Here is a 21,457-nt window from a genome sequence, read left to right as displayed (position 1 = left end):
TTATGTCCACTTTCACCACCAAGGAGGTCTGTGTACTGCTGACATATGGCGGGCTTTCGTTTTGAGCCAGCCAATCCTACAAAGCGGGTTGAACAACATGGAACAAAATCATCATTCCTGCAATATTTGACCATAAGCAAAGTACCGCGATGACAAAACATATAGTTGCAAAACTGAAAAAGGTATAAAATGGTATACAGGGTGTCCCAGCTATCCCGCAGCACGATTTAAAAAAAGGAACGGCGTTACGCGAAGCAAACCTAGTGCGGATTGTTTCCAGTGCAGTGGAGTAGCCGCCAGTAGTTTTTTCGTTGCTGAGCTTTAATTAGCTAATTGTAAATCTAACTGGAAGCACTGCCCTAATTATCAACGTGTCAATGAGAAAATTGTAGAGTGACATGAAAAACTCCCGATACAACTTTCTGTTGCTCAATACGTGCCACATAAATGTGTTTTTCCGAGCGTGAAAGGATCCCGCGAATACACGCAGAATTGCCGCGCGACATGGTCGCTCGAGGCACTTTGCGTCTATTGGCGGGCTTCTTTCATGCTCGGAAAAACCTTTATGTAGAACGTATTTCATGTCACACAATCAGTAAGCACGCAGCAGACATGCTACTTTCACATCACAATATTAGCTAGCGCGTACGTTCCGAACTAAAACTTGATAATCGTCAGCGAGACCTACGACCAGCGCGCAACAGTCAGTGCCATCCGCCAGAGAAGCTGGTCCTAGGTTCACCGGCTCACCAACGACCTCACTTGAAAATATATCGTGTGACCCCCATCTTATAGTTAGCGACACATGGTCGACACGACATGCTAAGAGGCTTTGTTACAAGCCGCGCTTGAAAGTTGTATATATATTTGTAATGGGGGTAAGCAGACAAGAGGCCGTCGTTGCAAACGCCTTTACTTCTGCCGCGTCTTGTCGTCACGCACACTCTAAGCGACCATACCCAAGTGACCCGATTTTGATTATTCATATCATAAGAACCCAACAAACGCTACCAATTAGGGCACCATAGGGGAAATTGTACTTTCAAAGTGAAATAAAGAAATGATAAATTAAGAGAAATTAAAGAGGATGAAAAACAACAGGTGGGGAACGATCCCACGTCATCCACTTCAATTAATAGTAATTTATCATTTCGTTAATTTACTTCGTAAGTACACTGGGCGGCAATGCTTGAGGATCACTACGCAGGCCACAAGCGCTGAACCCGAGCAGATCGGAGCACTTTGATTGCTGTATATATATATATATATATATATATATATATACAACCATCAAAGCAGTGTTATATATATATACAGCAATCAAAGCAGTGCTCTGCTCGGGATGAGCGCTTGTGGCCTTCGTAGTGGTCCTCAACCATTGCCGCCCCGTGATATATATATATATATATACTCCATGGGGCGGCAATGCCCCATGTAGTATATATATCCCCTTCTGTATATAGTATCTAAACTCAAGTTTCTAATGTCAAGAATTTTACACAAAATAAAAGTAACATTAACGATGGCGGTCAGTTAACTGGGTATTCACAAACTGTTCGGGCTTTTTGCAGGAATGCATGCAAGCCGGGCAACCCTACGATAAGTGCAAACAGGAGGAAATGGTCCTAGTCGACAATGCTACCATCCGCACACTGGTAAGGACTAATGTTATCAATTTATTTCTGCAGTTCTTGCATGTTCTAGCAGTAGTTTTGCAACACGGCATCAGAAAGCTTCCTATATTTTTTTATACCCGAATTTTCTGCGGCTTATCATTCACACGCACAATACTTTAAATAAGCAAGAAACGAACAACCCCTGCAGCTCGACTTTCTCACTGTCACGGCAACGTGATGGTGAGAAAGTCGAGCTGCAGGGGTTGTTCACGACAAAAGCACGGGGGGCTACGCGTATAAAGCTTTTGCTGTAAAAAACATAGTGATTGCAGGCAGCACGCTCGTCCTTTGTTAAAGCCTACCGGTCAGACGCGTTGGGTATATAAATATACGTCACTCATCGCACATTACGGCGTCAATGCTGGTGATAACGCACGTTCTAGAGTGCACACCGCTATTCCCGTCACGCACTGAACCTGACTGAACCGAAAGCGACATTCGAAAAAGTTCGGACAACGGCAAGCGCGCCTTTCGCCGAATGACATCTCGACATGTGACGTTGTTGAGATGGGGAAGAATATTACTTCCAAATTCATGAGCTAAGAATGTAGCTTTTTAAGAATTTAGCACAGCCATGGATCGTAGAAATATCATGTAATACTGAGACGCTCGAAATTTTTATCCATAAGTCGTTGAAAATTCCGGCGTTATTGCTGTGCTTGTACAGGTTCTAGAATGTACACTTCTATTCCCCTGCGCGCGCAACCTGATAGGACACATGGAACCGCGACTTGTACGTTAGCAGGTATAAACGGTCACCGTAGAAAGAATTAACATTGTGCACGTGTCAATATTCAATATTCATCTATCCTTGTTTTCTCCTCTTCTGTCGATATCCTGTGGGATATTCCACGTAAATACTGATTTCTCTGGACAACCATAACTACGGGATCGCAGACAGAATGAAGTCTTGAAATATTAAGGCTAAGTGACATAGCTTTCACCAGATAAGATTTTCAACGTATGAGTTAAAGCCTTTACTTGATTTGCTTTTGTGTGCTTTGTCGTCACTACAGTCCTATCACACCAAAACTGTGCCTATTTCAGCAATACGTCCCGTGGAGCTCGCGGAGAACCCTTGTGCTAAAGCACTCATATTCCAATATTATATGCGCTCGTTCAACGCAAAGATCACCACAAAAAACTTAAAATCCCATCAGATGTAACATTAACTTTGTGCGGGTGCAGTACTACCGCTGTATTCTCAAGTGTGATTGCAAATAAATTCTTATATTAAAATAGTTAAAGTAATACCATATATTAGAGTTTTGTAGCACAAGTTAAGGAAAGGGGCGAATTCATAGGAACAAAAAATGGAATTTTTATCTCGTACATTAAACATTTTATGTAGTGTTGGCAATTGAGTTGCTTCATCACCGCATAATACGATAATCAATTGATGTGTAATTTTAGAACATGTTTGTACTTTCAGGTCACCTACGCAAAATCAAAGAGCATCAATGCATTTATCATAAGGAGAGCAGAAATACTGGTTGAAACACTCTTCCTCAACCGCTCATTCCATCTGTTGAATTTCACGTAAGACGAGAATGTTTTCCCACTCCCTAATCCACGGCGAAAGGCCGTGGTTGACCGCTTCCTTGTGCCTGTCTTTACTGGTTCCTCATTTTGTCGCTTCATGGAGCCACGGCTATCGCAGCAGTGGCTCCTCCTTCAATGCTTCAAGGTCCCTCGATGTCTCGCAGGTTTGTTCACCGCAAAACGTGCGGAGAAGTCGGAATAACATTGTACAGTTGTACCTCGTACCTCCTAGTACTGTGGTATCTAAATTGATTTAAAGGATGCCATTACGCTGAACTGTTGTACATGATCATTGATATGTTAAATCGCGTGTGCCGGCTGGTCAGGTATTGAGACTGCTTTGAATTTCCGTTAGCCTAATGTACCCACTTGTTATATTGAAACTTAAACCGGCTGCATCGAGCACAACGTATACGTATGGAATGCTGCACAACGTTAATAGAATAAAAATCTATCCCTTTCCTTTCATTTCCAGATGCATTAGTATTGAATGCAATACCATTGACAGCATAGGAGGCTACAAATTCTCAGGCCTACATAAAATGCTGTAGGTCTCCAATGGATGGAACTAGCGTTGCATCCATCTCGTCGAGATGGTGACTTCTGTGCTATTAGCAATATATAATGACTGATGTATATCTGTGACGACACGCTTTGTATTGTTACAACGCTTAACGCATCGATGAAGGATAATTATGATGTGAGAAATACCCAGTGAGACATACTCAGTATACTCCTTGGATAGTTTCCCAACGAGCACCTACGCGCTTGGTGTCAGAATGTCAACCCTTGCTCGTGGACTGCAAGCATCGTTGAAGGATAATTATGATGCTGGAAATACCCAGTGAGACATACTCAGTGCACCCTTTGGATAGTTTCCCAACGAGCACCTACGCGCTTGGTGTCAGAATGTCAACCCTTGCTCGTGGACTGCAAGCATCGTTAAAGGATAATTATGGTGTGGGAAATACCCAGTGAGACATACTCAGTATACTTCTTGGATAGTTTCCCAACGAGCGCCTACGAGCTTGGTGTCAGAATGTCAACCCTTGCTCGTGGACTGCAAGGCAAACAGACTGCTTTGCATCATCGGCAGCGTCGTTGTCGCTTTACCAGCCCATGCGGCGATGTACAATACTTAAGGCCTCAACTGAACTCTTAACACGGTTTAGCAGATCACCGTTGCATACTTCTAATGCCTCGATCAGTTCGTTCTGGCGCCTTCAGTACACGACCATAGCGATTGCACGGCATGAAATCAGGAGCATTTGGTGACTATTATGTCGGCTGACCACGTTGAATTAGCCTCTGTTGGGCTCTTGCTGATTTAGCAGTGAAGGCGAGCTCGTAAGCTCTTCTTCGGTGCATCAAGGGCCCCCGATGTCTGGCAGGTTTGCTCACCGCAAAGCTTGAGACGAACCACTCTCTTGGAAGATTCTGCGATGTGGTTGGCTACATATTAAAATTCCAGGTGCTTGAATGGCCAGTAGGTGCTGTGCACAAGTATTATTACCTTTTACACAGTCATTCTCCCAAACAGGCTTACTACTCCGGGTCTAATTTCTTAGGCAACGGATTTGTAGCACCCTTTATGGCATTCCTGGAAGCACTAGCTCACAGACTATAAGGCAAGCCGACTGCGTCACGAGCTATCGTCGGTGGCACCACATTATACAGTTGTACCTCGTACCTCGTAGTACTGTCTTAGCTTGCTCGCCTAGGCACCACTATAGCATAACCACATAACCACTGTGACCCCAGTTGTGCCGACTTTGTTTTCAAACGCGGTTCCCTCTGTAGAGCAGCCCGCTCGCTGATCTACCATTTGACCATGGACAACCTTGTGAGCCTTGTTGGTGGGCACAGGTTAGGCACGGACATAGATACCTAATGTATACATAGATACCTCATGTAGACATACCGAGACAGAGATAACAAACTGGGTGAAGTTCCCCAAAAATGGTAATAGAAATAAAGCCTACATCTGTTATACGTGGAAAACCACCGTTGTAAGGAATGACATTCTCGGTAGTACTTATTGCGATTCGCATTCTTATGGTACTATGCACATTCCGGGAGCTGCCTGTCTATCTACCCAACTATATGTCTAAGCAATTTCCCGCAAACCTTTTGTCTGGTAGTCTACAGTCAAATAGTAAGCGCGTTGCGCTGCTGTGCAGAGAGAACGGAATTCTAAAACAAGCATCACGCCAACTTTGGTCACTGATTACCTATGACTACCTATGATTACCTATGATTACCACGTTGAATTAGCCTCTGTTGGGCTCTTGCTGATTTAGCAGTGAAGGCGAGCTCGTAAGCTCTTCTTCGGTGCATCAAGGGCCCCCGATGTCTGGCAGGTTTGCTCACCGCAAAGCTTGAGACGAACCACTCTCTTGGAAGATTCTGCGATGTGGTTGGCTACATATTAAAATTCCAGGTGCTTGAATGGCCAGTAGGTGCTGTGCACAAGTATTATTACCTTTTACACAGTCATTCTCCCAAACAGGCTTACTACTCCGGGTCTAATTTCTTAGGCAACGGATTTGTAGCACCCTTTATGGCATTCCTGGAAGCACGTCACTTGGGATGTAGGACTGGGCATGTACAGTCGCAAGCAAAAGTTGGGCGACGACGGCATCAGCAAAAATTAAAATATCATCAAGCGCAGCTCCGCGGCCTGGAATTAGTCTAATGCATTGCATTGGTAAAACACGCGCACGTAGGCGTGCGCTCTTGATTTTAGCCGGAAAGCCCAGACTGCCAAGCCTACGCTAATCAGCCTAAAAAATCCTCCCACCACGAGCATCGGGTTCGTTTTGCATTTAAAACGCTTGGCGCGCAGTCGAATGCTTCACTTAGGAGTACATGTAATTTATATCATATATAGCTAAGCGAAACGCGGTTTTGGTTGTACATTTTCCAACAACCATCGTGCCGTTCTTCGCTGTAGGAAGCCTAGAAAACCCGACGAAGAACTGCTCAAGTTTTTCGCAACGCGTCGAATAGCTACGAGTTAACTACGAGGGCAAAACAATCAATGTAAACAAACCCGTGATTCACGTAGGCCTGCGACGTAAAATATACCTAAACACGTGTAATGTTGCTAGTTGTGCCCGTTGTTTAGCCCTTTAGTATGCTCCTTGGATAGCTTCCCAACGAGCAAAAAACTTATCGGGAAAGAGGACAGCCGCTCGAGCGTCCATCCTATCGCTGGTCTCGCTTCATCCAATTAGGCGCCTGTAAAAACCTTCCGATTATATTTACCTGTTCAGCTTCGCATGCACTGTAGCTGCACCATCTCATCTCTTATCTAAAGGACGACGAAATGTGTCGATTTGCGATAATAAAAACCGCTGGAAGTGAACGTACAAAACTGAGCTGCTGCCGTCCGAGAGACGCGTTGCACCCAATCTGGCCACAGCAACACAGCGCTGCCTGCGCGCGCTCCGGCGGTTGCCGTACTTTCCAGGTTCCATTGATTTTAGTGCAGGGGTCCATCCATAATTTTTTTTTGGGGGGGGGGGAGGCGTTACCAGAACGCGGGGGGGGGGGGAGTACAAAGTATTGCTTATCTTTTTTTGAGCGAAAGGCCGGGGGTGGGTGGGATTCGACCATCAAGGGGCTAGTGGTCTTTTTACCACGTTGTTTTATTTAAGTAAGGCTTAACGCTTTCTTTAAACAAATGGTGACTGAAAAGCTGCTAATTAGCAGAAGTACACTAATTAACCTTGTAGACAAGCATATTAAACTACATCTTACAAGGAAGTTCGTCCTTGAAGGTGCATGTAGAGCTGTTGTTACTACGCAAACAAAAAGAGAGGACGCCTTTAAGAGTAGGACGCGGTAGCGTTATCGGGATCCGTTCGCATCGCATCGTTCGCATGCGGCAAGTAGGCTTCATTTACTGAAACCCTGAACGTGGGAAAGCCAGCTTAAAGATCAAGCTTACACTGTATAATTGGCTTCACTTTTAAACTGAAATGCATTGCTGGAAAGACGTTTTTCCAGAGGCAGCATAAGTGGTAAATATTTGTTACAGTGATTACCACAGTACATGGGTTCAGCGTAATTTTTTTTCCAGGATGAATGCTTGTCTGAAAGAGGGGAGGGCGGGGGTTGGTCCGGAATAATTTTGGGGGGGTGTCCAGATTAGAGCACTGCACGGGCTCGGGTTTACCCGAAAGCCCGGGCTGGGTAGGGCAGTTTTTAGGGGCGAAGCTCCTTAGGGTGTGGGTCGTTCCCTCCTCTGTCGTAGTAGTAGTAGTAGTAGTAGTAGTAGTAGTAGTAGTAGTAGTAGTAATAGTAGTAGTAGTAGTATGTAGCCACCTCTACTTTATGAATTGCTCAATAGATGGCGTTGTGTGTCCGTACGTGAAAGAGACGCCGCATGTAGTTTTATGAAGTGTTCACTAGAAGTCCGTAGCTCTGGTTGGCATGGAGACCACTATGCATGTATGTATACGCATATATACATATATATGTATATCTATGGTATAACCGGAAGCCGACTTCCGCTTCCGTTTTCACTTCCGGTTCCGGAGAACGCTTCCGGCGTTTTTCTCTCTCGTCCGTAGCTAGGCGCGCTGCGGTGCTCAAGGGCGTTCGTTCCCGACGCGCGCTCTCTTTCTTTCTCATCCGTAGCTAGGGGCGCTGCGGTGCAAAAGGGCGTTCGTTCCCGACGCACGCTCTCTCTCTCGTCCGTAGCTGTGGTTTACCCGAATGATCCCCCGGTGCTTCGCCCACTCATCATCATTCACTTCGTGGATATGCTGTGATTTTTTCACGGGCTCGGGCTGGGCTCGGGTTTTTTGACGCGGGCCCGGGCCGGGCTCGGACTTTCTGGTGGTGTGCATATAACGTGCATCGAGTTACCCTCGCGCGTGTCGACTCGGAAAAACATTTCACTCTCGGGCTGGGTTCAGGTCGGTCTCGAGCCGGGCGGGTAACGTAGATTATTCCAGGGCCCGGGCCGGGCCCGGGTCTCGCTATCAAAATTTTGGTCGGGCTCGGGCGGGCAGCCCAACGTAATAACGGGCCCGGGCGGAAAAAAGCAGCCCGTGCAGTACTCTAGTCCAGATCCTCATGGGGGGGGGGGGGGGGTGTTACAGGGGGGGGTGTCTAAATCCCTGCTTCAGAGCGCACCGCATGGTACCATCTGCGCTGTAAGCGAGAGTGGCGACGCGGGGCGCGTCGCTGCAGTGCTGCTCCTTCACTCCCCCGTAGATCATATGGGTGTTTTCATTCAAAGGCATGGTCCCCACGATACGTCCTCACGCGCAGCCGCAACCGTTGAACTCAGTGCGGCGGATGAAATAAAAGCCCATGAGATCGTCATGTATGTTGGCTTCACGCGGTCAATCGCCGCAACGTCCTTGTGGCCAATCAAGGCCACGTTGATGGTGTTTTCGCCACGGTTTAGCATATCGAATGGGCCTTCGTAGGGCGCTGTAAGTGATGACTGCAGCACCCGTAAGCATAGCGGCGACCGTTACCTTTAACGCCGAGCCACTTAAAATGGGAGGTAATGAGGCGGATGCCTTGGGGCGCGATCTTGTACGCGTTCCAAAATGGAACGGAGGCGGTCCGTTCCATTGAGCCGCACACGATTGGTCAATTTGATCGTCACGGTTCAACTCTGACAATTTGTGATTCTGTAGTAGTGCAACTATGTTGTTTGATTCCCATTGATTCCGAGCTCCAAAACCTCTGTATCTCTTCCTGTAGTTTTGTTTCCGCAGCTTCAACCTTCAGAACCATGACTGCTTGATTTTGGGCTTCAGTTAATTGTTTTAGTTTGCTCCGATGGGCCTTGCAGTGCCCAACCCAGTATTGTCTCGACAGCCATCAATCAGCTTTCGATTTTTTGTGTTCTGCCAGTGACGAACTCCCAGTAATAATCTGAGCCGATGAGCAGTCCTATAGAATCTGTTGCCGTAGTCGCGGTTCTGTCATCTGCCAATTGTAGCTTTAGTTGATTCATTTTCTCGTTGAGTTTGTGATTTGGAGCAGGTAGATAACTGTGTGACATGACGTCGACTTGTAGAGCTTCGATCACCGTGGCTGACTTGTTTTCTCGCGTCGCTATAGTTACTTGCACCACGTTCATTTGTTTGAATTTTTCGTCTCCTCCGAACGAACCAATTGCCAGCCTTTCCTTTCGTATTATCTTCGCACCTATTTCTTTTGCTAAGCCAGCTTCAATAAATGTCTGCTGACTTCCGCTGTCCAATAACAAACGGCAATGTCGGCCACCCTTTTCGCCATCTATCCAAGCTACAGCTGTCTGCAAAAGCACAAATTGTTGCTCTAGATTCTCAGTTGCATGTAGAGTAGACGTCGTCGCTTCCGCTTGCTTTGTTGTGACCTGATCTGCCTTTTCTTGCCTCACCGTTCTACACACTGATGTAGCATGTCGTCCTTTGCATTGCTTGCATATCACTCTTGCTCTACAAATACGAGCGGTGTGTTTTGGCCAGGTGCATCTGAAACACGCTCTATTCTCGGTTAGAATGGCCTTTTTGTCTGTCATTGGAATTTTCCTACGACAGTCCTCAGTTGCGTGGTTGTTCTGCTTGCAGAACACGCAGCTTATGTTTCCCGAGCTATAAAAGCTGGAAGTTGTTCTAAGCTGTCTGCTGTTATCCGTTGCCTTCTCAGTTATCCTCTCCTGTTCACGCTGTGTTCCTTCCCGAAACGATATTTGCTCTCGCAGAAATGACATGAGCCTGTTCAACTTTTCCTCACATTCTTTTCCTGTTGTGCTGCTTTGTACGCTAGCTGCTTCTCATTGCTTCTTTTGACTTGAACTGCAGGGATTACTCCGGTGGGATTGCTCTTTTCAACGCTGTCAATAACATTGGCGCGAAACTCTCGGTCTCCACCTTCAATGATTTGAGTGCCAATGTGTTGACCTGCACTCTGTTCACTAGCTTGCGTAGTTCATCAGTTTCTTGCGCCGATTTTACTTTCTGTAGTCTCAATAGCTCGGTCATGTGCAGCTCCACTGATTGTTCACGATTTCCGAACGTTGTTTGCAGAATTTTTATCGCTTCATCATAATTTTCTTCTGCAGAGTACTGAAGCCCTTCTACCGCAGACGCTGCCTTTCCGGTTAGAGATGCTAATAAATAATTCGAACTTCAGAACTTTTGTCCCTTGCTCATGTTAGGTCTGAGGTGAACTGCTGACTCTTATTGAGCCCAGAAGCGGTTCCACTCCAAAGCTCTTCCACCAAACTTTGTGATTTCTTGCTTAGGCAGTTTTACTAGTTCCTTTGCGTTTTGTTCTGTACTTGATGCGGCCTGCCTTGCTCCGTTATTTAAATCCACCTGTGCAGGCTCTCTCATTCTGAACTCTATGGTAGACAAACTCTTCGTTATTTTCATGTCATACTGTATTGTTCTCTCTAATTCAGCTTCGGCAGTATCTTGAGTTGAAAATTTCTCCAGTTGTTCGTTGGCGCTCTTGAGGCTTTCGCTTATTCCCTTAATGTGCGCGTGCGTTGAGATCAACTCTTCTCTGTTAGCGCCTTCATTAATTTGTTGTTCTGCTGAGTTGATGAGCTGCGTTATCTGGGAGCGAAGCGCTTTCCTCTTCTTCATTAGTACTTCTTTGCTCATTGCTAGGCGGTAAAATGACCTCTTACTTGTCAGTCAGCTGTTCCGATGCTTTTGGTTTTCACTTCGGTCTCGTCGCTCGATCCAGGTTGATTCGCTGCCCCACCGCAGTTTTCTCCTCTGCTGCTTCTTTGAAGGTTCACCTTCTTGTGGGCGGGGAGGTAGTATCCTGGTTCACGGCACCATTGTTAAAACGATCGCGACCGGTGACTGCTTCGAATATGAACGGTTTATTGAAGAAGTGAAGTGGCGCGCGCTTGCGCCAAGGAGCCGTTCTCTTGCTCTTCGTCTGTGAGTATCTTGATGATGATATTCTACAGCCTTGCTTCGCGTCGGCTATATCTTAGGGAATTCACTGGGAGCGTTTGTGACGCGCCGCACAACAGTGATAGCTTTTTTCGCTGCGCGCGCTATGGCTGCTACGTACAGGTTGAAACTCTCGCTGGATCTGAAACTGAGACGTGTCGCAGAACACCCGGGGCGCTTTCCTTCGCTGCGCGCGTTGGCAGACGCGCCACGCTTCACTCCGTTTGCATCGTGACCGATTGTCCGCGTCAGCTACTATATGGCGAAATGAAAACATGCATAGAGCTGCGCTTAAATTTTGCGTTATGGAGTATTGTAATATTTACTGAATGTTCTTGCCGTGAACTTTAGTAGCAGTCTGGCAACAGACTTTTACCATACCAGTCAGAACTATGCCGACTGTGGCAAGTCGCCGCGCCTCAGTATCAGCGTATCACTGAGGTCGTTGTCGTAGTCGCGGGACCGGCGCTGCAGTATTCGGCAACACGGTCGGCGAGCTCTGCCAGCTTCTCCTAAGACATACCGTTTACCGACCGAAGAGAGTACCGGAACGAAGTTTTCGGGCAGACGCTGAAGAAAAAGCTCAGGAAGCAGCGGGCTGTTGGAATGCTCACACGCTGTCGCCGTGGAGGCGCGTATACGTTGCAGCATTTGCAATGGTCGTCGGTCTCCAAGCTCCTCCGTGTTGAAGACTTGCTGTAGGCGGCTGCGCTCTTACACAGCTTTGTGCGGGTCGGGTGTGGAATTCTAAAGAAGTCGTCGAAATTGTCAGCCACTTATAAAGGCAGTGTCGAGACGATATGCAGACACATCAGGCCTAACGAAGTGATGCGGCTCAGGTGGGAGAGATTCTGCTTGAATACAGCAGACGGCTAAGGTGGGAGAGATTCTGCTTGAATACAGCATATGGCGGGGTTCTTCAGCCGCAATGGCGAGAGCCGCACATGTTCTAAACCTCTTCCATGCCGGCGGTGCGGGATTGATACTCGCCTGTCGCCATTGACTGCGGTGGCGGTTGTCGTGCGTCGTTGTCGGCCCCTCGTGCTGGCGTCGGTAAACATCACGTCAGTATCACCAAAGCTCAGGAACCAGGTATTGTCGCCTAACGTGAAGACATATGAAGAAAGTGGTGTGGATCAGAGAGCAAACGGCGATAGCCGATATTCTGGTAAAAATTAAGAGGAAAAAATAGAGCTGGGCAGGCAATATAATTCGTAGCATGGATAACCGGTGAACCATTAGAATTCACAGAATGGATACTAAAAGAAGGGAAGCGCAGTTGAGGACGGCAGATAACTAGGTGGAGTGATGAAGTTAAGGGTTAAGTTAACAGAGAAGAGCTGCTTATGTAGACAGGGGTAGGGACGAGGTATCTGTCGCCTAACGTTAAGAGACGGGAAGAGAGCGGTGTGGATCAGAGAAAACTGGTATAGCAGACATTATAGTTCACATTAAGAGGAAAAAATGGAGCTGGACATGTCATGTAATGCGTAGGATGGATAACCGGTGAACCATTAGAGTTCACAGAATAGATACCAAAAGAAAGGGAGCACAGCTTAGGACGGCAGAAAACTAGGTGGAGTGATGAAGTTAGGAAATTTGCAGGCGCAAGTTGGAATCAGCTAGCGCAAGACTAGGGGTAATTGGAGATCGCAGGGCGAGGCCTTCGTCCTACAGTGGACATAATATATAGGCCATATATGATTTGTCTATAGATAGATGCCTGCAAGCAAGCAGCGGAAGCCACGTTAGCCCAGGAGGCGAGCCAGGGTTAAAGTGTCTTTTTTTGAGCGCCCTCCGCACCGAGATGCCGGCGCTGTATGCAGGCGCGCAACGCACGGAGGTAACAGGCGCTGTAAGCGGGAGGGGCGACGCGAAGCACGCCGCTACATTTTGGAAGTTGCATAAAAATTTGGAAAAAAGTCGGTACTTTATTACCGTTAGCATCGTAACCTAACATAATCTAACCCGACGTCAGTATTACCAAACCTTAGGGAGGCGGTATTTGTCACCTAACGTTAAGAGACGGGAAGAAAGCGGTGTGGATCAGAGCATTGTAAGGGTATTCACGCACATTGTAAGGGTATGTCTGGCATGTCTGCTTATGTACATGTAACGCAAACATGTTATGTTTATGGGCTATGTCTGCGGGTATGACTGTTTTATCTGTTTGTAGATATGTTTGTATATAGAGTTTTCCGCCTAGTGATGAAAGAGGGTTCGCTACCAACAATCGGACAGCTTGGGTCACTTATAATGCAGCATTGTCTGCTTACGTGCCGGTCTTAAACGATCCTCTTTCATGACCACGTGGATTGTAGATGCGGGGCTAGGTTGGTGCCGCTGTTTGAAGAAACTCTTTCCCCGCCGATTCGGAGGACTGGGTATGCACCACTCGGTTTGTACTGACAGCAATGAGCTACTTTGATGCAAACTTGAGCCACGGGGTATGCACCACTAGGTGTTTGCTTGACTGTTTGCGTAATGCTGCCTGTCAATTCTGGGACAGAGAAAACGAGTGCAATGCTTTTGTTCGCAGGCTGACAAGTCAAGGTGTGCCAGCGAAGTACACGCCACAACGAGGCATACAACAGCGACAGCCTGGCGCCGATGATTGGGGATCGGATGAATCTGGTGGAAAAACAGTAACGGCAACTTCGAGCGCAGAGCCTGAGACGAAACAAGTGGAAACGGAAGTCACCGTCGTGGCCGCAGAACACCACGCCAAGTCTGGCGTGGCGAAGAAGGCATCATCGAAGCCGGCCGACTCTGCTACCAACATACCTGCATCCTCATGGCGAAATGGCTCCTCGAGCAGTCCCACAGCGGGCACAGAGGACTCAAAGAAGTCGCCAAGAGAAGAAACCAAAAACCCCATCAAGCAAGCATCCACCCCCAGCAGCGACATGGCAACTTCTGCCCCCAGTAGCAATGACGAAGAAGCCGTGCTTACTACTTAAGGAACACCTCGCGGCGCCTCCTGGCCGTAGTGTTTCTTTTTTTTTTTTCATTTTGCTTTTGTTAGGCCGAACCGGTCCGCCCCCCCCCCCCCCCGCCCATGCCCACACGCACCGTTTTTTTTTTTCATGTTGCCTGGGCGAGACGCGTTTTGTTTTCCTTTTTTTCTCGTGCGCCCCGCGCGCTACGCCGCGCATTGGCATAGTTTGTGTAGTCGCGCATGCTGTGCCGTGTGTTCCAGAAGATATAAACATTCTACTTGCAACACCACGGATGTTTGGCCTCGTTATATATCATTCGTGATGCGGCTCCGACTTGAGCCGCATCACTTTTCATATAAGGGTATGACACACGCTGAGATAATGAACAAAGGGATACATGACATGTTCATGACTACTAATAAATAGAAAAGCTAACTGTGCAGTCTAGAAATTCGGCGAAATTAAAAATACAACGCAATAAAACGCCAAGGTCGTTTCATATCATTATCATTACCATCTTCAACAGTCTGCATCTATATCCACTGCAGGACGAAGGCTTCTCCCTGCGATCTCCAATTACCCCTGTCTTGCGCTAGCCGATTCCAACTTGCGCCTGCAAATTTCCTAACTTCATCACCCTACCTAGTTTTCTGCCGACCTCGACTGCTCGTCCCTTATCTTTCGTACATGTAAACACATATTAAAAATAAAGACCGAAGAGCATAAAAGCTGCATACACATGCCCTAGACATGCACCAGACTTAGGTACATGCACTTAGACATTGCACAATACTGAACTGCGAAGCTGGCCGATCGATTGAGTAACCTAAGAGATACGTACCTGGCATACCCAAGCTCAACTCGATCGACCAGCTTCGTTGACTCTTAGCTTTGCGCGGCCTAGTGCAAGCTTTGCCTCCCCATTACGGCGACAGAAATCAAGTGAAATTCCACAGCTGACCGCGCAGCCAGCTATGAAAGACGACGACGACGACTAATGCGGGAGCAGTGGCACGAGCGCATGCAGAGCATGAGCGCTAACCGAGGGGCGCCAACGAGCCAGCTGCAGAATACGACGCTCGAGCCAATGCTGATAATGATAATTTTGTGAAGCGCGCACTTTTTACCTTCGTTGCAGACATATAAATTTTTTGAAGAGCTACCGTCACTTGTGCTGAAACTTGTGCATGGCATCATTCGTTGTTAACACGCAAATTAACTAATAAAATAGAATAATAAACAAACATCGTTTTATTGAGCCTACATGCTTGTTCAGATTTTCACCAAAAGTGCGTGAAATGCGACATGCTCATTTCTACTAAACATGAAAAATCAGTAATTTATTAGCGTTAGCATTGTAACATAACCTAACCTAGCCTAACTATTTTGCAATTTGAGTATTAGTGGCAAGGGGGAGGAGAATGTAGTCGCTTTTTTGAAGCAGCAGATGGAAAACATTCGCAGGAAAGTATTCCTAAAAGCCCCGGTGAAATAAGCTAACAACTTACCTTTCACTGCGAAGGCAATGTTTAGCAGTAAAACTGTCACTGAAGGCACTAAGTCATCCCTTGTATACTCGAACTCCTTTAGGTAATAAACTGCGGAATTGTGCATATAAGACCCTGGCTATCCCAACTAACCAGGAAAAAAATCGTCTCATGCCTACACAGGAAGCTTGTTTGCGCGGATTTCCGTTCAGTAATTAGAGATAATACATACACGAAGAATAATTTTTGAACTGTTAGTAGGTTCATAGAACGTTGACACACATAAAATGCACTGAAGGCAATAAGGAAACCTGGGCGAGTTCATTAATGAAGTTGTAGAATGAGGCGTGGCAGCAAACACAAATCAAATAAAAGTTGACGATGAAGAGAACCATCTGTTAGCTTTGTCTACTGATACAAGGAAAGCGTAGCACAGTCGAGGCACAACGATGTCCAGTGACGCATGAAACACGCACACATGCATGGGGCAGTGTCCCTGTCGGTGCACTTTCTCGTGTCCTTGTCTTGCACTACATTTCACTCTTCCCAAGATGAATTACCAATAAGCCTTTGTCGCCATTCTGATTGTCTATTTGCCGCTGTTTTTCTGTGCTGAGCCACATTTACAAAGACCAAATTGTGAAATGTGTTGCCTAGAATGAAGTCAGCTGATCCTGGCACAATGTAGCCTAGGCATAATTCAAAACAAGGTGCTTCTATATCAACTCGTCATGGTCCCAGAGTGGCTTAAATAATACATAACCCCAGGAGGTCTGTCGCCTTCAGGTACTGAAAAAGAGTTCTAATGGCTTTCTGGGCTCATGAGCTGTGAGGTCAGGCTCCCAAGGCCTTTGCTTCTGTAAATGGCATATCGTCAAGTCTGCTCAAGGCACACTGGAGAGCATAGCCCAATGCTCAATGACAGAGTGAGTGAGTCGGAACGATTCGCGTCCTGCGAGTTAGTGGGTTGGGGCAACAGCCGAGGTTACGGCCAAGAGTTCTTGTCTCCCGGCAGCTTCCTTCGCACGCTGGACTGCCCAGAGTTGGTCTTCCAGGTTCGAGCTGAGCAGCGCGGCCTGCCATCGCGCGCAGAGGCTGTCGGTGGAGGTCTCGCTCTCATTATCGTGTATTAGTCCCTGGAATTCCCATAGCATGTGTTCTAGCGTGACTCTGGTGCCGCACACTTTGCATCTATCTGTTGTGTATATTTTTTGATAAATAGCGTGCATTCGTGTCGGGCTCTTGTATGATTTGGTTTGTGGTTGTCGCCACTGGACCACTTGTGATGCATTGAGTTGTGGATAGAATGGTGGATAAGTGCATCTTTGCATCTTGTAATGGTTGGTGATGTCGTTGAACCTGGTCATTCTGTCTTCCCATACCTCGGAGGGCCCTGTCGAGGGGTCTGCGTTAGTCGCAGCTCGGAAAGTTAGTCCTCGTCCTCAGGGAATGCGAGGGTCTTCCCCCACCCAGAGAGCTTCTGCCAGCTCTCTCTGAAATGAGATGGGAGACCCTAATACGGTCTCCAGAAGAAAAGCTACAAAACGGAATCTCTGCCTGGGCGGAAGCGGTCGCCGCAGACAAGCGGCCACCTACAACGCCCTGAAAATTTTCTTAATCAAGTTGTTTCCTCCTCCTCCTCGAGCTATGTTGTGTGTCGCCGCGTTAAGGCTGTTTCACATGGTGCGATTTTGCAGTGCGATATCCACAGATGCGAAATTCGCAACGGCCATTTCACATGGTGCGATGTCAACAATGCGACTGATGCGACGCCCAGGGTTGCTTGCTGCCAGATTTTGTCGCACACGCCGCATAAATTATTTTAATCTAATGAAAAAGACATGCACGTTATAATATAATTGACTTCTCTTTATTAGGACCAAGTAATACGTGCGTTTTGTAATTTAAGAACGTTTTGAAGTTTAAATTTGTTTTGGAGTGCACAACGGCGGTTCCTTATGCATGGCGTAGCAAACAGCTGTTCGCAGTTGGTTGTTCAGCGCTGTGTGTTGTCTCATGTTTCTTCTATGTGTCGCTCTGCCTGCGCTACACCAAGTGCTCAGCGTCCGCTTCTGGAGAAATGATGTGTGTGTGATGTTATTGGGTGCAGGATCACTCCAGAAAGAGATAGAAGCAGCACGCCGAAGCACAAACACACATCAGACTTGTATTGGACACGTAATACAATCAACGGCACACACGTAACAGTTCCCTAAACTACGCTCTAGAAGACATGCAGATATATATAGGCTAGTTAAATGCAGTCTGCCTACAGTTCATGTAGAAACAGGTGTCGCCATGTCGGAGACGTCGAGAAACCGGTGTCGGACAACAGGGTTGGATCGCCTCGTGAAGCTCAGGTGGCCCTGCGCCACAGTCGATGTACCGGAGCCTCCGCGTGCCCGGTTACCCGATGGCGGGGTTTGTGTTCCGGAGAACACTGCGGCAGCCCACCAAGTCACGTCCACAGCTGGCGAGGTAGCCCCGTGGCCGCTCACCCGAACGCTCGATCAGCCAGGCTCAGGACCGCCAGCCCTCCTGGACCAGTTGCCCAGCGGAAGAACTGGACGAGGTAACCCTGTGGCCGCTCACCCGAACGCTCGAACAGCCAGGCTCAGGACCGCCAGCCCTCCTGGACCAGTTGCCCAGCGGAAGACCTTGACGAGGTGGCCTCTCAGCTGGTACTAGCTGTGATTGGGGTGCAGACGTAGTGACGCGGGCGGCGATAGCTCCTATGGGCCGGACGCCCAGAAAGGGAGCCCCTGTGCCTTCGAACGCCGAACCTCGCGCACCGCTCACGCCACGGGCCACGCTACCTCGAGCCACGCTTTTTGAGGCGCCACTGTCGACGTTCACCAGTCGGTGTCGATGATGATGATGACGACCTTAAAGTACATACCCACTCCTGGGTATTGGCCAAGAGTCGTTGTCCTCTTCGCCACCGCACGGCACACTGTCTTCATATGTTTGTGTTTGTCACTCCCACGTGCAATATATTATGACAGTGTGTATATCGCTCGTGATTCGCATAAGTGGTGCCTGCTTCTGACCGTATTCTTGCACCAAACACAGCAACAATCGCCAACCCGAAAGTCCACGTCTGCCCCTGAAGGAAGCCGCAAATGATCTGTGTGCGATTACTGAACGTGGAATAGAAATTGTGTTGTGAAATTGAACCTCGGCGCTAGCCTGCCTACAAAAAGCTACAGTGTTTGTCCATCGCGGCGCGTGTGCTGTGATTATATATAGATGTCCTCTCTGAATATTTCTAGAGGCGCAAAAGCAGACATATAAATTTTTTGAAGAGCTACCGTCACTTGTGCTGAAACTTGTGCATGGCATCATAGAATTCCTAAAGACACGCCTGTCCTCTACTTTGTTGTGTGTCTCGCGCTGTTAGTATACTCTGAATCTCCAACAAGAATGCCATATCAATACGTATTAAGCATAATGCAGGAACGCAGGCTCACGGCATGCTGGTAGGCGCACTTGCCGTAGGGTTTTCCCCCTTCCTTCACACCTGTCACGGTTAGCCTGCATTGTGCAAAGAAATATCATTAGTATATTATTATCAGTGTTATTAAATTTTATAGTTGCTTCACTGTGATTTTTAGCGATCACACACATTTCTTAGGCTAGTCGTGTGTTTAACCAGTATCAGACCAACATTTCTGAAATATGCGAAGGGGAGCCCTTCCAAACTAGATTACTCAGGCAAAGTAAGAAAGTACAAAGGAAAGCCTCAATGTACAGCATCTCATGTACAGCATCTGCGATCTTAGATTATATGTGCTTGTCCACCCCCCATGATTTTGAGATTATTCTTTTCACAAGGTGTAGAATTTGGATCCAGGCGTGGCATAAGTGTTTCACCCACATGCTGGTTCTGCCATCGTGGTCTTATATTAGCTGAGGATATGGAGATGCTGACTTGTGGGTATATTTGTCCAGCTATGTAAAGCACAATGTGCAACCTCGGGTAGTTATTGATTCTAGTCATATTTCCAACGTCGATGTCAGCCGACTTATCAGAAAGCAAGAAAGCAAGTCTGCAATGTTGTCGAGAGCTTCTTGCATCTTTCTTGATTTTTCTGTGAGATCGCTTTCCCATAGACTGTAGTACTTCTTGTAGGATACCCGTAAGGTTGGTGTGGGTGGGCCAAATGTACCTCAACCTCTCATCTGAAATTTTCTGTCTTTCAAAAAGATTACGCTTGAACGTAAGTGCTCTACCAGAAATTTTCTTGCTCAGTGTTCCTCCTATTATAGTAGCATAAAGTAATGTATTAAAAGCCATCGTGATGTTGATATCAATGGTTTGTAACATATTTGCACGTAGTGCAGGAGCACTAGCAAATTCAATTTCACTAGCAACCTGGGACTTGTCCATTGGTCAGGGGCCTTGCCTGGTTTCGGGATTGGTACTACATACCTGTGGTACTACACAGCCAGATCATTCTTACAAACATAAAGCTTGCAAGATCATTCTTTCAAACTATAATGTTGGAATGTATCCTTTCACTCGAGTGTAGCGAGTCACTTATCCTTTAATGATCACTTATTTGTGAACCAGCCTGGCTCCCGGGAGAACTTGCGAAACGCAGTTATTCAAATGCTATATGTTGATTGTGTTAAAGGCTATGGCAAGGTACAGCAAGAATGCTTCCTCTTCGAAATGAAAGCAATTTACATTGATTCCTCTGTGATCCCCTGGACAGCAGCGTTTCTTTGAAGCCATGTTCAATACATTGTTAGCAGCACCAGAACATCCTCTCATGTTCCAGTGCATTTAGGAGTTGCTTAAGCAATAATGGTTATTGTTTGCCTATATATCTATGATATGCCTGACGCCATTTCAACTACTGTGCATAAGTTTATCGATGATTGTGTTATAAACAAAGTTCATGGTGCAATTACATATCATGTAATGCACATTGTTTTTTCGATTGTTTGCCTATATATTTATGATATGCCTGATGGCATTTCAACTACTGTGCATAAGTTTATCGATGATTGTGTTTGTTTATATAAACAAAGTTCATGGTGCAATGACATATCATGTAATGCACATTGCTTTTTCGATTATTGTGTGATATATTGGTAAGTTGCCATTTCACGGTACTTTGCAGCACAATGTGAACAAACTAAATTCATGGTGCACTATATGGCTAAAGGCCGTTTCATATGCTCCGACTCGGGCGAAAAAAATCTGTGCGATAGCACGGGTCGGAATGCGATTTTTTAGGGCTCTTTCACATGACTACGATTTCAACAATGTGACTGGCGCGACGCCCAGAGTTGCTTGATGCCAGGTTTTCTTCGCACACGCCGCATAATTCCTTTAATGTAATGAAAAAGACGTGCGCGTTATGATATAATTGACCTCTCTTTATTAGGACCAAATAATACGTGCGTTTTGTAATTTAAAAACGCTTCAAAGTTTAATTTGTTTTGGAGTGCGCTACAGCGGGACGTAAACAGCTGTTCGCAGGTGGTCGTTCAGCGCAGGTGGTCGTTCAGCGCTGTGTGCTGTCTCGTGTGTGCTTTATGCCTGTGTCGATCTTCCTGCGGGTAAACAAATTACAAGAGGACCTATCAACAAGCCCCTATAGCTGTTGTCATCGCATGTGCAGTATTCGGAATTCGGCTGCAGCGAAGTCTTCATGTCAACACAGAGACCATCGCACTACCCGTGCTTAACGTCAGCTTCTGAAAAACGGACGTGTGTGTATTGCTCGTGATTGCGCATAAGCGGTTCCTGCTCCTAGCAATATTCTTGCACCAAACTTAGCAAAAAGCACCAACCCAAAAACTCACGTCTGCCTCGGAAGGAAGCCGCAAATGATCTGTGTGTAATGACTGAACGTGCAATGGAACTTTTGTTGTGA

The 21,457-nt window shown here is 46.8% G+C and overlaps 1 protein-coding gene across 1 annotated transcript in view; it reads left to right on the top strand.

Moving 5' to 3' along the window:
- LOC125940934 (uncharacterized) overlaps nucleotides 1–14,188 on the top strand; it is a 41,869-nt gene extending 27,681 nt beyond the window's left edge. The window contains exons 2-4 of the mRNA XM_049657681.1: nucleotides 1,572–1,655; nucleotides 3,109–3,215; nucleotides 13,683–14,188. Of these exons, the coding sequence (XP_049513638.1) occupies nucleotides 1,578–1,655; nucleotides 3,109–3,215; nucleotides 13,683–14,103 (606 nt within the window). The 5' untranslated portion in view covers nucleotides 1,572–1,577 and the 3' untranslated portion in view covers nucleotides 14,104–14,188. The remainder of the gene's footprint in view (nucleotides 1–1,571; nucleotides 1,656–3,108; nucleotides 3,216–13,682) is intronic.
- The last annotated feature ends 7,269 nt before the right edge of the window (nucleotides 14,189–21,457 follow it).

This window comes from Dermacentor silvarum, chromosome 10, assembly GCF_013339745.2.
Source record: "Dermacentor silvarum isolate Dsil-2018 chromosome 10, BIME_Dsil_1.4, whole genome shotgun sequence".
Classification (NCBI taxonomy): domain Eukaryota; kingdom Metazoa; phylum Arthropoda; class Arachnida; order Ixodida; family Ixodidae; genus Dermacentor; species Dermacentor silvarum.
Note: the sequence above shows the minus strand (reverse complement) of the source record. Positions and strands in the feature narration are given on the sequence as shown.